Genomic DNA, 15,763 nt, shown 5'->3' with positions numbered 1-15,763 from the left:
ATAAGAACTAAGCCTACTAACTATCTAAGTAGGCTTCAGCGCACTACTTTGGTCCCGTAAGGGGCTCTGAGATAGGTAATAGAACTGTATACAAAAGTTGACATGGTCTTGTCCATCTATGTGCAGAAGAAAGTGCCCATTTAACAGTATGATTTTGTCTGATATATTATTATTACCAAACAGTAGCACAATTTACAATTTACTTAAAATGAGAGAGGAAAATGGTTAGTTGACATTAGTGCACTCAAATCAAGCGTGCACCAATGTCAACTAACCATTTTCCTCTCTTATGTTAAGTAAATTGTGCTTACGAGGCTAATAAAAGCACACTGTTTTGTGTTGTTTAGTTGGAATACAGGAGTGCGGAAAAATGAGTGCGGTAAAAGTAAGTAAATGCAGCAATTAGATACTTCTTGTGCTATTATCAGTTCAAGGAAGCCCACTTTGTCAGGTGTAGGAAAACACATTTGGTGGAGTTAAAAAACATACATCCCTTACAAAGCTAGTTTGTAAATTCGAAAATCAGTCTAAATCGACTCTTTACAGATTTGCTCAGCAAAGGCAATCTCTAGCATCGTGGCCGAGCGAGCGGTAAAGTAAATAAGAAAAGTGAAATAAATTAACAGCAGAGACGGGACAGGGGGAAGAAATTCGTTCTGTAATAATGTTTCTTATTTACTCGCGCAGCCACTTTGATTTCGAATGTATCAGGACTTAATTAAATGGAATCACTGAGCCAGGGTAATTTACCCCCCCCCCTTTACCCCCCTTAGTCACGTGACACGACTGCCTGGGGCAGAAACGGTCCAAAGTCTTTTATGAGGTTGTGATGTAAGCATTTTGATGTTTTATTAAGCTGATGTTTGTGAGAGAAGATTTGCCTGAATCAATGTGTTTCGCCGAATTGCGGATGGTATTTTCAGACGAGTAGTAAGGGTCTAAGGGAGGGAAAACGTTTATTGATCAAATTATTTATAGAATTTTGAGTTTGCTGTTTTAGGTTTTTGATGTGGGTGAAATTTGGTTTTTAGTGTTACTGGCTGTTCTTTTGTAATTAAAGGCCACGTAAGGTAGTTAAAGTCTGAAAATCGGTTTAATTTATGTACAGAACATTATTTAATTGTCATTATCATCACTGATAAAGTGAGATTAGTAGAAGAAATGTACAACAAATGTATACTGTTTCAGAAAATTATACATGTTTTGCTATATGTAGTTTTTGGCTTCAATAACTATTTACTGGATTATGTCTTGTAGGCTCTGGTTCTTTATACTTGGATATTATAACATTTTTACACTATCGTAGATACAATCGTTTCCCCGATGGCTTTAATATAATACCTTCAATTGTAAGGTCCAAAGTGTACAGTATGAGAAATGGGTGTCGATGTTTTGTCAGCTAGAAACATTTCAATAATGTCTACTCATAAACCTTTGGGTAAATACACCAATATACCTTAAGAAATATACCTAAACAAATATTTTTACATTCGAGTACAAAACCCAGATTATTTTACAACAGGTTGATACGTGTAGCTGCATTCAAAGTCTAAACACCTTACATCACTTCCATGTAATGTTACTAAGAAATAGTTAAATCGTTGGTAACAGTGGTTATAGTATTCGCCTTCAAATCTGAAGGTATCTGGTTCAATTCCAGATATTGATTGAAACCCCAGATTCAATTTGTCATTGGGTTTTCAATGAATAATCCAATCTATACCCTTGGCAACAGAAATACATATGTGCAAGGGACACTCTAATGTTGCCATATGCTAACAAAAAGTCCACTTTATGTAGTAACAAGACTAGAAGTCGGGTGGTTTATAATCGAAAAAGTTAAAAAATACATAGGCGTACCCAACCACAAATACAAAATATCACCAGACTGTATGAATTCTACTTGCAGTATCCAAAGTCTATGACGCTACGAAATACTTTTGTCTACTATGGGATTCTACAAACACATTATACTTTTATTCACTCAGTAGTACCATGTTCGTTGTGAAAACTATAAATGGATACAAGCCCTGTAGCAGCAGCCCTGCAGCCCCCCTGCGCCCTAGGTGTGCTGCGCTCACACCCTAGTTGCCCTTCAACAGCCCTTCTCTTCATTCTCCCCTCGACGCCATTGCAGTTTTGACACCCGACCAGCTTCGCAATAATCTACAGTTTCGTGGTTGATGCTGCGGTACAGCATGATTCGTTGCAACACTCCCTAAGAGCATTATAACATTCCCAGGGTTATATGTTGTATTATGATGTTCTTGATGATTTAGTTTGCCCTTTAGGACCGTTAAATACTGTAATAGCTTGCCACTTGACTTATTAATTTACAAACTTTTTCAGTTGGATTGAAACCGTTGGGTAGCTGAGTGATCTGGTCAGAAGGTCGCTGGTTCAATCCTGATGAAAGTCAAAGTATTTTTTTTTATTTATGGTTCAAAACTAGACTTTACTGTCATTGATCATTGCGCTTCTAATAAATTATTCTGGGGTAAAACAGCTGATCTAGTCATAAAATTGTTCTACTATTAATTCAAAATTCATCCATTACCTTTGGATTAAAACGCGCACCATAGTGAGTCAGGATCATACAAATCTAACATCATCTATTCTTGGATTTTGTATTAAGATCAAGTTAATTAGGTCATATTAGCGAATTTCTCTTACTATAACTGATAATGCTTTTGAAATCTGATTATCACAGACAGAACACCTTCACAAAGTTTGGAAAGGGTGTGATGTAGTAAGATAACCAAAGCATCATCCAAACTTGCTCAAAATTTGTCGTGCAGTTGTACGACTACAATTTGCAAGCAATGCATTGAAAAGCATAATACAGTAGCTACATTTATTTCGATGACTGTTAAAAAAAACCTAAATGCTAACTTAGCTACTGTACCAATTTTGTCAATTGTAAATTACACAAATAAGACCAAAGTTTGTTTTTCCAAGTTTAAGTCCTTGAGGTTACGTTGTTTAGCTGAAATGTGATGCATGTTTAGAAATCCATTGAATACGCTGAATTCAATAATATATATTGTATAATATAATTTTGATTAGTACTATTATTTTATCAAAAAATACCATAGCCAACACAAAGAATACATAATGAAATAATTATATTTACCCACCAAAATTATATAAACGCGTGGTTAAAAATCTATACGTACTGTATATTTTTAACAAACAGTATATCCATACAAACTAAAAGTTAATTAAAACACACCAAAGTTTATTACATAAAGTGATTATAAACTATAATATCAGCCAAACTGTAGTAGTTGGGTACACAGGGGGGGGGGGCTGACGGTACGGGAATTAATTATCAAGCTATTGGAGCGGTCTGACATCAACTTGTTTATTAACTTCATTAGCACTTCACAGGGATCAATCGGTATTAATTAATATAGGTCTTACTTAGACTAACTCCACCAGCTTCCCGGCTGACCGAACAATGTTTGTGGAAAACAACCTATTTTGGTAGATTTTGTATTTTTTAAATAGTTGGTGAATTCTATTAGGTTTCGTCATTGACTTTGGAATACTGAAGTAAACATCCTATTTATATGAACACCTTGTTTCCGATTTTTAATTTAAACTTAACATGACGATGACATAATTATATTTTTCTCTTTTGGTTTTTGTATTATGACATTTAATGTTCGAAATAAACATACCACCATAAGTTGTCCCTTTGGTTTGACTTAGTTCAAAAGCCGGCAATTCAACAATAAAAGTCACTAATAATTGACATCGTATAACTCGGTTCAAATTCTTCAATCTATATATTAATAGGCAAGCATGTTTCTTTAGAAGTTTTTTTTTCTCAGCTCGTGTGTATCGCAGGGAAAATCTACGCATACTATTAGAAAGATAATTCCCTGTAGATGTGCAGAACCCCTTACAAAACTAAAATAGGATCAAATACAAGCACAAAAAATTAATTTGAAATTAAAAAAAATAACATGGGCTTTATGGGTTGCCATGCTGGTGATGAAATAACAAGGAAATATAAACAGAAAATCAAAACAAATTTAAGAAATTACAATCACATGTTTTATTTACAGCGTGAAGTGAAGATAGAGAAGCATGTACCTTTGACTTACAACTAGACATTCCATCCCCATGTTAAAGTTCTCGCCAGTTTTTAAATTAAGTTCATCGTAGTTGATTTGAGCTACCAACAGATTGCTCTGCTGTCGAATACACGATGCTTTATACCAAGTCAAACTTTTTGAATGACTTTTTGAGCTATAGCAACTGTTATGACCCATCTGCTTTGTCAACAAAAAGAAATAAGGCAGAAAATAGAACTTTAGAGACACATTCTGTGACTGGCTCACACAACTACATGTTTTTAATGAAAAAATGGCGACAGCTGGTCCATATAGATGGGATGTCTACTTCAGTATCCAATAGTCAATGGGCGTACATTACATATTTTTGGTCGAGTTTTCGACCACTGGACGAGCACTAGTTAAACTTTAAAAAATAAAAAAGGCACGAATAGTTACCTGTAAAAACGCATTCTTTGTTTGAAGTTCATTGTTGGTGATGGTGAGTTAATGTTGTTCAAAGGTTTATTGCGGACATTTTCCATCACGAATGTAAAAAAACAATACACAACGTTTCGGGATCTGAAATCTGATCCCGTCCTCAGGTGAAAAAAACTTAACTAACACATTACAACTAACAATACACAAACGCCCAACCTAAGTTGGAATACACTACAGAAGGTAGCAGTCAAGGGTGCATGAGGGGGGGGGGAGGGTAGTGAAGGGTGCATGTTTTTTGACTGCTACCTTCTGTAGTGTATTCCAACTTAGACCCCTATTACACGAGGTAGCCTGGCGACGTCGCCAGCGACCAAACTGGCTACTCAGCTTGTCATGGGGCATTGATTCTTATGGATGTTATTACACGAGGGTAGCCAGCGACGCAGCCACACTTTGGCGACCGACTGGCTACCGAGCCCCGTCGCCACTGTGGTAGCCACTGGCTACCCATATTGGCGACGCTGCGTTGTAGCATATGGAGCTTATTACACTAGGTCGCCAGTATCACGTCGCCACTCGGTTAGTTCATATCACGGGGGTACTTGCACACTGTTGTGTTGCGTTCTGTTGTGTTGTGAGTGTGTGAATTGTTCACTTCAGTTGATAAAATGTCTATTTCATCCTTTATGACTCGAAGAAACTGGATTGTGACATACGAAAATAATTGAAACATTTTTTATTGTCCGCACAGAGCTCATCAAAAAGGGTGTAATATAAACCCTTTTGATTCTCTTGCACTCACTTGCATTGGATGAACGTACATTTTTCTCTTCCTTTGCCTCCTTTTCTTCAGAAGTAACAGAAGGAGAAGATACTTATAATCACTCATTATTCACTGTAAACACCGCTCATAACAAGTACAAGTGCAAGACAAGCACTCACAACAACGGCGCCACGGCGGTAAAATTCTGGCTACTCAACTGGTTATAGGTTTGGTGGCCAGTGCGTCGCCAGCTACTGCCGCTGGCGACGTCGCCAGGCTACCTCGTGTAATAGGGGCCTTAGGTTGGGCGTTTGTGTATTGTTAGTTGTAATGTGTTAGTTAAGTTTTTTTCACCTGAGGACGGGATCAGATTTCAGATCCCGAAACGTTGTGTATTGTTTTTTTACATTCGTGATGGAAAATGTCCGCAATAAACCTTTGAAAAACGCATTGTTAGTTAAATCTCCGCCAATTGTTTTGAGGAACAACCCGAGCTTTTAGTTGAATCTTAATGAAAACAAATTAATGAAATTTTATTTCAGGAAGAGACATCCAGCAGTGTAGTGGTTAGTGCTCACCTTCAAATCTAAAGGTATCTGGTTCGATCCCATGCTATATCGATTAAAAACCTACATACATTTTGTCATTATCTAACTCTAACTAAAAGTCGATGTTATATAGTAACAAGACTGGAGATCAGATTGTTTTCCATTAAAAAAGTACAAAACCATTTATACCCACATATTTAAAATAATGTCCCAACGGGAAAAACTGCACACGAAGCGAATTTCTATTTTCCTGAGTAGGCTCTTAATAAAATGTTTTCTTACAATTTTACAAAAAAAAAAAAAAAAAAAAAAACAAGTAAGACCTATTCGGATTTTAAAAAACAATGGAATCAACGATTATTCAGGTTTTATGCCACATGGAGTAAAAACCAAGCATTTTTATAAAATGTTAACAGCATAGCATCAAACAAATAGGATTACACTTGCCAAATTAGATCAAAATGTATTCATAAACAATTAAACTTCAACCGCTGTCTTTTTCTTTACAATAAATAGCATGAAGATTTTAAACGTATCGGTCATTAAATATTCATAAATTAAAATAGACTGAACCTCGCCAGACAAAATGTTGAAAACATTGCATGGATAAAGAGCGATATATCATAATATCACAGCCACTTTTCAAAATATATTTAAATTTAAAATATAAAATGGCTTTATCTCAGTCATATTGTAAGATATACATACATTTAATCTTCTTCTCGTATTCCTTTTAGTAATTAAAAGTCTGCTTACTCCTTCACATACCTTGATAATGTTTATATTATTTACACAATTGTCTTTATCGCCTGAAAAGGGTTGGATTTATTTTTAACAGTGCTTAGTTTTGTATTGTTGGGTGTTGTATTTTATGGTATTGCAGTGGCAAATATTTAGAAAGTACATATTAATAAATATTGCGGTAAAATTTATAAAACCTAAAACCCTCTAAACGGCTTATTCGTTTTGGTTTTTAAGATTAATATTAATATTTAAAGTAAACATTCAAGTTTTGAGCGTTTGTATGGCTTATATGAGAAATGGGAATTGTATCACCATATTGACCATTAACATGAACTTTTTCTTATTTTGTGATAACATAAAGGGTTTATAGTAATCATTTTAGTCACCTTGACATACGTTTGACGGCTGGTAAATGCTAGACATCCCTTTCACAAGTTCACATCAATATTAATTCAAAACACTAGTTGTTTTACAAATATTTTTAAACATTACAACCACGACTCTCAACGAACAAATTGAAAATGCGTAGTGATTAATTTAATTTTTAAGTGGATCGGAGATTCACAATATTACCAATTTTTTTCATTTATCAGACACCTTAAGATATTAGTTTCGTGTACCTGCAACTAGGTGGGAAAATGAAACGACTGCTAGCATGTAGCATTGATGCTAGAAAATCTAGACGCTGTAAAAGTATGTTAGATTGTTACCAAATGGGGGGGATCTTTATGTATCCACAATCCCACAATATCCGTTTCCCCTAGTCTAATGTACTAAGTTGGTCTACAATGTACAAATCCCTTAGTACAAATGGTGGCCAACTTATCAATTCTCATTCAGCGCTATATCCAGTTGTATCTCTAGCTCGGTGTTTGAAACCGGTTCGTCTTAAACATTTTTTGTGTGTTACTTAGTGAACCAGGTTATGTTGGGATTGGTGTGTTAAAATTAATTAATTCAACAAATGCTGAAGGTATGTGATAATATATCAGACAAGTTTATAGCTTTACTATGTTTACGCTTATGTATCCGTTGCAGATAGATAGATGGCAAGCCGGGGGATTAAACCAGAAAAGCGTATTTAACACTTATCTTTTACCCAATAATGTAATATTTAGATGCAACCCCCTTTCAATCTTAATCATACACCAGCAATATTTGAAAAAAATTTATTTGGCTAATAAAGAAATCCAAAGATCAATTCAAAAATTACCAACCTACCTAACCTAACCTAACAATCACTGTTGAACCGTCTATTGCAAATCCCTCACATACGGGGATCTATCAGAAAGATAGGACATAAATATCTCCTCCTGAGTACTGACTAAAATCTAAAATGTTTAGGTTATTATTAAGTACACAAACTATTGTCCTTCCACCTAAAGATTGCTTATTGAGAAGAATCATTCATGGTTTAAATCCCTTTGAAATCGGTACGGTAAATTCAAGCGCTCTCCGTAGCGGGACATGCGGGATCTCATATACTATAATATTTCTAACGCCTTTGTCATTACAATGGTTTTAATATACATTTTAATATACCATCGTAACTAAACAGCTCTCTTAATTGATATATTTGTAATCTGTCGGCGCAAATACTTCAAAGGATGATGAAAATGACAAATGTAATCAAGTTTTCTCCACTAAAGCAATTTAATTTTTGACTTATGTCATTGTGTTTACTAAAAGCGTTTCATTTCTAGGTTCTACAGGTTTACATGTAAGTTATCCTCAATTATTGTTTCTTTTATTGAATTTATTGGGAGTATTTATCTAAAATTTAACTGTGTGATTTTTTGAAACGTTGATTTGCTGAGAAAACAAATGACAAGTAGGGTATGTATGTGTTTTACAAAAATATATTAAGAAAAAGAAAAGAAATTAACTCAAGTTATAAAATGAACAAGAAACATTTTTGAAATATTTATTCTCCAAAGAGGTCACGGCTCTCTTTTTTTGCTTACTTAACTTGCGTGAATGTAATTGAAACATTTTTGAATATTGAGTAGTTAGTTTTTTATGTATTAATTATTTGACTTCCACTTGGCGTACTATGAACTGTGTTTACTAAATAGGCAAGTGCATTTTTACATTCTTATGCCCAACCGGAACTTATTCAAAGTCGCTAAGCTATGTGATTTGATATAGATTTAAGTTGCATTGTAATATTATTTGTTATACCTATTACACACTTTGGTGTTTTATTGCTTATTATGCTATGCTATTACCATCTACATAGGTTAACTAAAAGAAAGTACCTCGAGGTCCTAAGATCACTTCTACAAAGTGACATTTTCTGTTCTTTCTGGATTGTTTTACAGCTCGCAATGATTATTCAATACGTACATAACTACATTGACAGTGATTAACTCACCACTACTCTCCGTCCCCTGGTTCTCGGACCCGCCGGGGCGAAGTCCTAGTATACTCTCTATCGTGTGATGCTTTGGCGCCGCCTGGTTCTTCTGCAACGACAGCCCGAACGCCGTGACGGCCGCACGGTGCTGTTGAAGTAGCATGTCCAGGTCGTGTCGCCTGCCTTCCTCACCACTGTCCGTATCCATGCTGACTGGCGACTAGCGGCCGCGGCGTGGAGGGGGAGGAGCTAGCGCGGACCAATCAGCGCACACCGCACGTCGAGTGGGGGGAGAAGGCGTTACCATGACGACGGGGTGGGGGGTGTTTGGGAATGCAATAATGGAAGCAACAACCACCCGAACGGGAGCTTGTGCTTTTAAAAGCCCACATTCGAGAAAATGAGGCTGAACCGCGACCTATTATACTGTCAGCCTATTACACGCCCCCACCACAGGCTACAGGCTGACGTTTGACGCGGTTATGTAATTAAACTATCTACTCGCCCGACAATTATGTACTGGCTCGTTGTTTTATGTTTAAACTTGCGGGAAGTGATTATGTTGTTGACGTGACGGTTAGCGTGATAAGTTAAGTGCTTAAATTATTACTGTTTCTCGTGTGTATTTTGTAATCACAGATTTTTATAGTAATTACTGAAAAAATATATATTAAAATACGTAACTTATTCTTTTGGATGCAAATGAATGCATGAAATGATTGAATGAAATGAAAAAGCAATAGTCCGTCTACTGCATTTATTTTGCTTGTAAATGCATGTATTTATTTCGAAATGGGCCTGTAATCTATTAATGTCTGTATTATTTGTCATGTTATTATGTAAACGTCAAGCAATCTTTTAAATGAACTTGTCTTTCTGTAAGTTGGCTGCTTGCCGTGGAAATAAATTTTTTTAAAAATTGTCTACCTTGTAATTACAAAAAGTCTTAATACTTTTTGGTAGCAAGTTAAATATTGTTTACCTATTAAAAACGTCCAATGTATGGTATCCCAATAATTAAATTGTCACAAAAATTTAAAAGCAATACAGTGTACAAAGATTGTATCTACATTAAGTTCAATATAAAGTAAAAAATTTAAATATTCAATTATGGTACAAACAGTACTATAGCTACTGGGATTATACAAATGACACATTTTTGTTGTTATTGTTAACTGTATTATTAACCTGTCTTAAATCTATGCTTGCTTCAGGAGTAATGGTATACTGTATTAGTATGCATTAATTTTTTAACTTTTTGTTCTTCAATCGGCCTCACATAGCAAGTTACGTCAATGTGTTTGTTTTTATAACAAATGATTAATGTATAAATCTATCCAACCTAACAATATATCCATTCATTCACAATTATTCTGCCTAATTCGTTTGTCTGTGCTTTATCCTCATCTATTTTTTAATCCATCCATCAATCTAACTTTCCATATTTTTAGCAAATGGACAAAAAAATCAATTATTTAAGCCCATTTTGCCCAAAACGAGGAAAGTAAAGGCAATACAAATCATAAAAACAGAAAGAGATGACAAGATTAATGTTTGGAGAAATAACAAGATTTTCCACGATGATTGCAGAACCTACGTTATAACGGAATAATTATCTCTTTTGATGTTACGGCACGTGTTTGTCCAGAATTAATTGTATGTTCATCCTTATCATCACTAAACAATAATCATACATTCGTGGTTAGTTATATCGTATGGTTATGTCAACTAAGTGTTGTAGAAAATATACCATATGCGTTTGATACAATAAACTGATTATTTTGATAAATTATATAGAACATTCATCTCATGATTTGTTTTCCGAGTACTTATTATTATAAGAGTGTTAGAATCCAAATTTATAGACCTCTCTGGGTATGTTCAATTTTTGATGTTTACTTTTGATTACAAAATTTTTGAAGAAATAGTAATGCTATGTCATAGATTTGAAATCGAAATAAATCAACTCGTCTTTGGTAGTGTACACTAAGTACACTCATATTTATTAACGTCCTTATTTAAATTCGTGATTTTATAAAAATAAACAGAAAACCTACAAAAAAGTCCACGTGAAGTGTTGATTTAAAATATCCATAAATACAGCTTTATTTAACATTTCATGATTTTTAATGAAAGTATTAACTCACTCTACTAATATAACGTTATCACTAGCTTTTAAATCAAATATAATTCATAAGAAAGTCTAAAGTTAAGACTTTTTCAAACATTAACTAAATAAAAACTTTGTTTATGATTTCTAAAAATCTTACATGGTGTCAGGCTACTTCATTTAATCGTATTATTGTCTTAGTGATCATTTATAAAACTACAACATTTTAGGACAGGATTGAGTATGTCTACTCTCACAATGCTATTTTTACTTCAATACCCAATTCCTTTTTCTGCACGAATTTCCTTTATACGAAAAACTAGTAATTTATTCCTCCTTCGCTTCAATCGAGAAGGGCGAAATTAGTTTATCCATTGTCATTTAATAATCTGTTAAACAATATTCACTAAGCTTCGTGAAATGAGTTACAAATTGAATTGCCCCCTTCCACTCCTCCCCCCCCCCCTTATACACACACCACGTCTATCAAACGCCAACTAGAAGTTAAAGAAGTCGATGTCTCGTTCTAGACTACAAAAGCCAACCAACAAGTTGTTATTTCCCCCTGTTCTAGTAATATTTAGATTTAAGACCCTGTTTTTCTCAGCTCAAATGCATCACAGGGAAAAGCTATGGATACTGTTAGAAAGATTTATTTTTGTAGAAGTGCAGAATCTCTTTAAGCACAAAGAATGAATTCAAAATTACAAAAAAATTACTATGCGCCTTAAGGGTTGCTATACTGGCGACGAAATAGCAACGAAATATAAACAGAAATTAAAAAAAATGAAGAATTTCCAATGGTATGTTTTATTTACAGCGTTGGGTGAAAATTTACAAGTCTGTACATTACATATTTTGGTCGAGTTTTCGACCACTGGACGACCTCTAGGCTTGTTAAATCATTATTATTTGGCAAAAGGGGCGTTTGGATAAAGGTTTATTTTGGAAGAGCTTACAAAATGGAAATCCACCAAATATTGAATTACATACATTTCATCTGAAAAAAGTATTTGGAGAACCAGTAAATGCCACACTGGGCAATACTAATTGATTAGTTGGAAAACACTAACTTGTATTATGGGAAGAACTCATTTCATAAACTTTTTAGTTGGTTGGATGACCTCATAAAAAATCGACCTACTAATTAAAGTTTTTTTTGGCCATTTGGCTGTCATATTCATACAGTATAAGTCATCACATCCATAGATACAAGTTTTACAAGATTTTACTATAAAAAATAAGACAAAAGCAGTAAAACGACATTCATAAAAAACACAATTCCCATTATCGGCGAGTAATGAGACCATGGTTTAGGCCGTTTCTTCAAAAATATATTACAGTACCACGAAATTAGAATAATTGTATTCGACAGAAAGTTTTATTGCTCTTGGGTTTTCAAATATACTTAAAATTACCCATTCGCAAGCCAAAGTAATTAAAATGTTTAATTACGGAATGTTGTAAGGTAGTTATCAGAATACGAGCTATTTTTGTGTTTTGTAAGTAGATCAATAATCAAATAATAATATAAATATTATTAATTATTTCATCAGCTTTCGGAAAAGGGCTCTGTTGGCTTGCTTTTTACATTTACGTTTTAATAACTCTTGTTCAATCAAGTGACTTATATAAACATAAAATCTTACAAATTAAAAGTAATATGGACAATTCTTGTTAATTTTGTAAAATCCATTTATACAACAGCTGTTTATCTAAGGGGTTTTAATCTCAGAACAAAAATTGGAAAGTAAAGCAATCTTTTGTCCCTCTGCTCTCTGTCTTGGATAGTGATTGAAATGCAATTGAATTAGCTGAGTCTTGATTGTCAATTAGCAGTTTCTAAAATTGCCATTTATATCAATCCAAACGAGAAAACTGAGTTTAATTTGCAAATAAATGGACCTACGATTCTGCTAAGAGACTTTCTGTAAGAATTATGTATTCGTCAACTCAAACAAAAATAGATTATGTAGGTTATGATATTATTCTGTTTCAAGTCATCAAGTAATATAACTTTACAGAGCAATTTAATATAACGCTAGTTTAAATGTTTTTTTAGACCTCAATTATTGTTCCTGTTTTTATGTACCGATGTCTTATATGTGTAGTTCTTATTTTTTATTGTCTATAGTAATCCTATAATCTATAACCATCGATCTCTATTATTACAGAGATTGATTTCTATAACAAGCGCATAGACGGACAAACTTTTTTTCGTCAACGAATATTAGATTTTTTTATTTGAATATGGGGTATTTGGCCACTAAATAGATTGGATTGGAGTTGGTCACAAGGCTGGCAAAAATCCAGTTCCGTCCTACAGCCCTTGAAAGTGGCCATGTAATGGTAAATATCTTTTTTACCTGCATATTTAACCAAAACAGCTGATTCTATTTACAACCTTTGTGTAGCAACAGACATATGACTCAAAATTAAAAGATTTTAAAAAATGTTTCAAACGTCCCACCAATCAATACGATAGATTTTATTATTAAAAATATATGTCATGACTTTAAGATCAAGAAATGTTTTGATCAGAGGATTCCTACTTGAATTTGATCGTGGATTCGTACTTAAATGCGTCTTAAACATTAACATTATTGTGTTAATAAACATTTACATTTACCCTTTTAATGTATACATCTATGTCTGACCATAGACTTTTAAATACTGATGGTTTGACACTAGCAAAAATGTATGTAAACATAATTTTAAGACAGCGAAAAACAAGTAATCTTAGTCAGTAACAACGGGGTTTTCTCCTTAATACCATTTCCAGCTGTCCTATTTAACCGATTTTTCGACTGAGATATAATTTTAAAGCTTATTAACTAGAGGAGATGGTAACTAAAAAAGTGATTTAATAGGGCTTTATCTCCTGTGTTAGATTTATACAGTTTACTGTTAAAGATCCAAAATGCTGAACAAATTTCTTTATACCGGTTTTAAATTTGAACTGTAAATTAATAACAGTTGGTCCTTCAGTTTGATGTTTAACCATATTCAGATGGTATACAGGGACGGAATAGTTAATGAAAATTTATTAGAAATAGTCTAGGCTTGGTTTAGTGATCATGTCGACCACATTGATGTACCTAGGTAAATCACGCTTTATAGATCTACAAGCAACATATTTAATTTATTATACATTTGAAGTTGTATACACCAAACAAAATCTTTGAAAGTAAATGGGTATGAAATAATTCGTTTTGACTCGGAAACAAGTGTTATTATCCTAGGGCAGTATAACATTATTTTATTTTTATTTTTTTTGTATTCCTTAGAATTTCCTCTTTACATTGATAAAGAGCACTAAGGTATCTTTGTTATCCCCAAAACATAAATAAAAGTATAAAAGCATTTTTTTTATAGGTTGGCGGCACCTTTTAATCTTGCATTATCCCGTCCGCATAGACTAACTGCCCGTATATCCACTGCCGCGGAACGTATCCAGCAAAGCAAGGGGTGAGCCGGTACAGTACAAAGGTGAACTGTACTGATAATAGTATACTAGTTAACCACCCGTGCTCCGCCACGGGAATATTGTCAGCAATAAAAGAAATAATAATTAACAAATACTGTTTATCTTTGTATTTTATTTAGGGTTTTTTTTTTTACTTTTTACATGAAATATAACTGATAGTTTACCTGTATAAACTATTTTATGATAATCAAACCGATATATTATTTTAACCAAATGAATGTTTTATATTAATTCGAGTTTCATTTGAAAAATAAATAGTATACGAACTGGGCAATGCTGATTACCTAATAAGCAGCTATTTATGCTATTTAGATCATTTGCTCAAGTATATTCCTATATTCGTCGTTATTTTTTTTCATTACATTTGTTGTATGGAATAAAGATAATCAGCCTATATGTAAATCACGCATCAGCAGTTGGTCGCATTTCACGAATCTTTGACCCATACTGTGAGTAAAAGCTGTGTTTACGTCGTATATATAACGTTGGGCATACTTTGTTCAATGTTAGAGGGTATGATTGGTCCAATTTGATGGAAAAGGAGTCGTGGATTTTAAAACTATGTACCACTATGACTACCACTACCAGAAAGATTTTCATTCAAGTGAGACTTAGAACTGGCCATTTCAATTGCAGATTTGTATTATATTTTACTCAAATATTTTTTTGTCTCTTTTGACACTTTATACTTTTTTTTAGTCGCTGTTGATAAGATTTTCCATAGCCTAAACTCAAAATGTTGATAAGGAGTTCATTTTACCTTCCCCTTGTGACAACATAAGGAAAAAATATTTGTGTCCCAGTTAGTCTGTTCTGACTCAAAATTCATAGATTTGCAGTACTGACAAATCCAATCTAACGACCCCAATTCAAAAAAATTTATATCTTTTAGAAGGGACTTCCAGAGCACATTTAACACCATCACTGCCCTTTACCTTTTTAGTTCGATGGTTCTCTACATGTTTTTTTTCGTTTTGTATGTCTCTTTACGCCCGGTTAATGATTACCTTTTCTTTTTCTTTTTGTACTTTTCACATCCTGGGGTTAATGATAAAGTTTTATAACGCTATAATGACCCGAGTCAACATTGCCATTAAACATCAAGTCAGATACTTCTTCGCCAGAACCGTAATCGTAAGTCACAGTTTCTCAAGCAACTTCCCTGTGTAGGCCTACTCGAAAAAATATAGTTAGGGTATAGTTCACTGATAAATTGTAGTTCCAAATATCCCAGCGTACTTGTCATCTCGAGA

General features: G+C 33.9%; 1 protein-coding gene across 1 annotated transcript in view; it reads right to left on the bottom strand.

Annotated features, from left to right (window-relative positions):
* The window catches only part of LOC128997407 (retinal homeobox protein Rx1-like), a 73,831-nt gene extending 64,710 nt beyond the window's left edge, over positions 1 to 9,121 (bottom strand). The window contains exon 1 of the mRNA XM_054423045.1: positions 8,932 to 9,121. Coding sequence (XP_054279020.1) covers positions 8,932 to 9,121 — 190 coding nt within the window. The remainder of the gene's footprint in view (positions 1 to 8,931) is intronic.
* Between the last annotated feature and the right edge of the window lie 6,642 nt (positions 9,122 to 15,763).

Source organism: Macrosteles quadrilineatus, unplaced genomic scaffold (genome assembly GCF_028750875.1).
Source record: "Macrosteles quadrilineatus isolate MER2022 unplaced genomic scaffold, UCM_ALF_1.0 Scaffold_6__1_contigs__length_79288215, whole genome shotgun sequence".
Taxonomy (NCBI): Eukaryota; Metazoa; Arthropoda; class Insecta; order Hemiptera; family Cicadellidae; genus Macrosteles; species Macrosteles quadrilineatus.
This window is presented reverse-complemented; position numbering and strand designations above follow the sequence as displayed.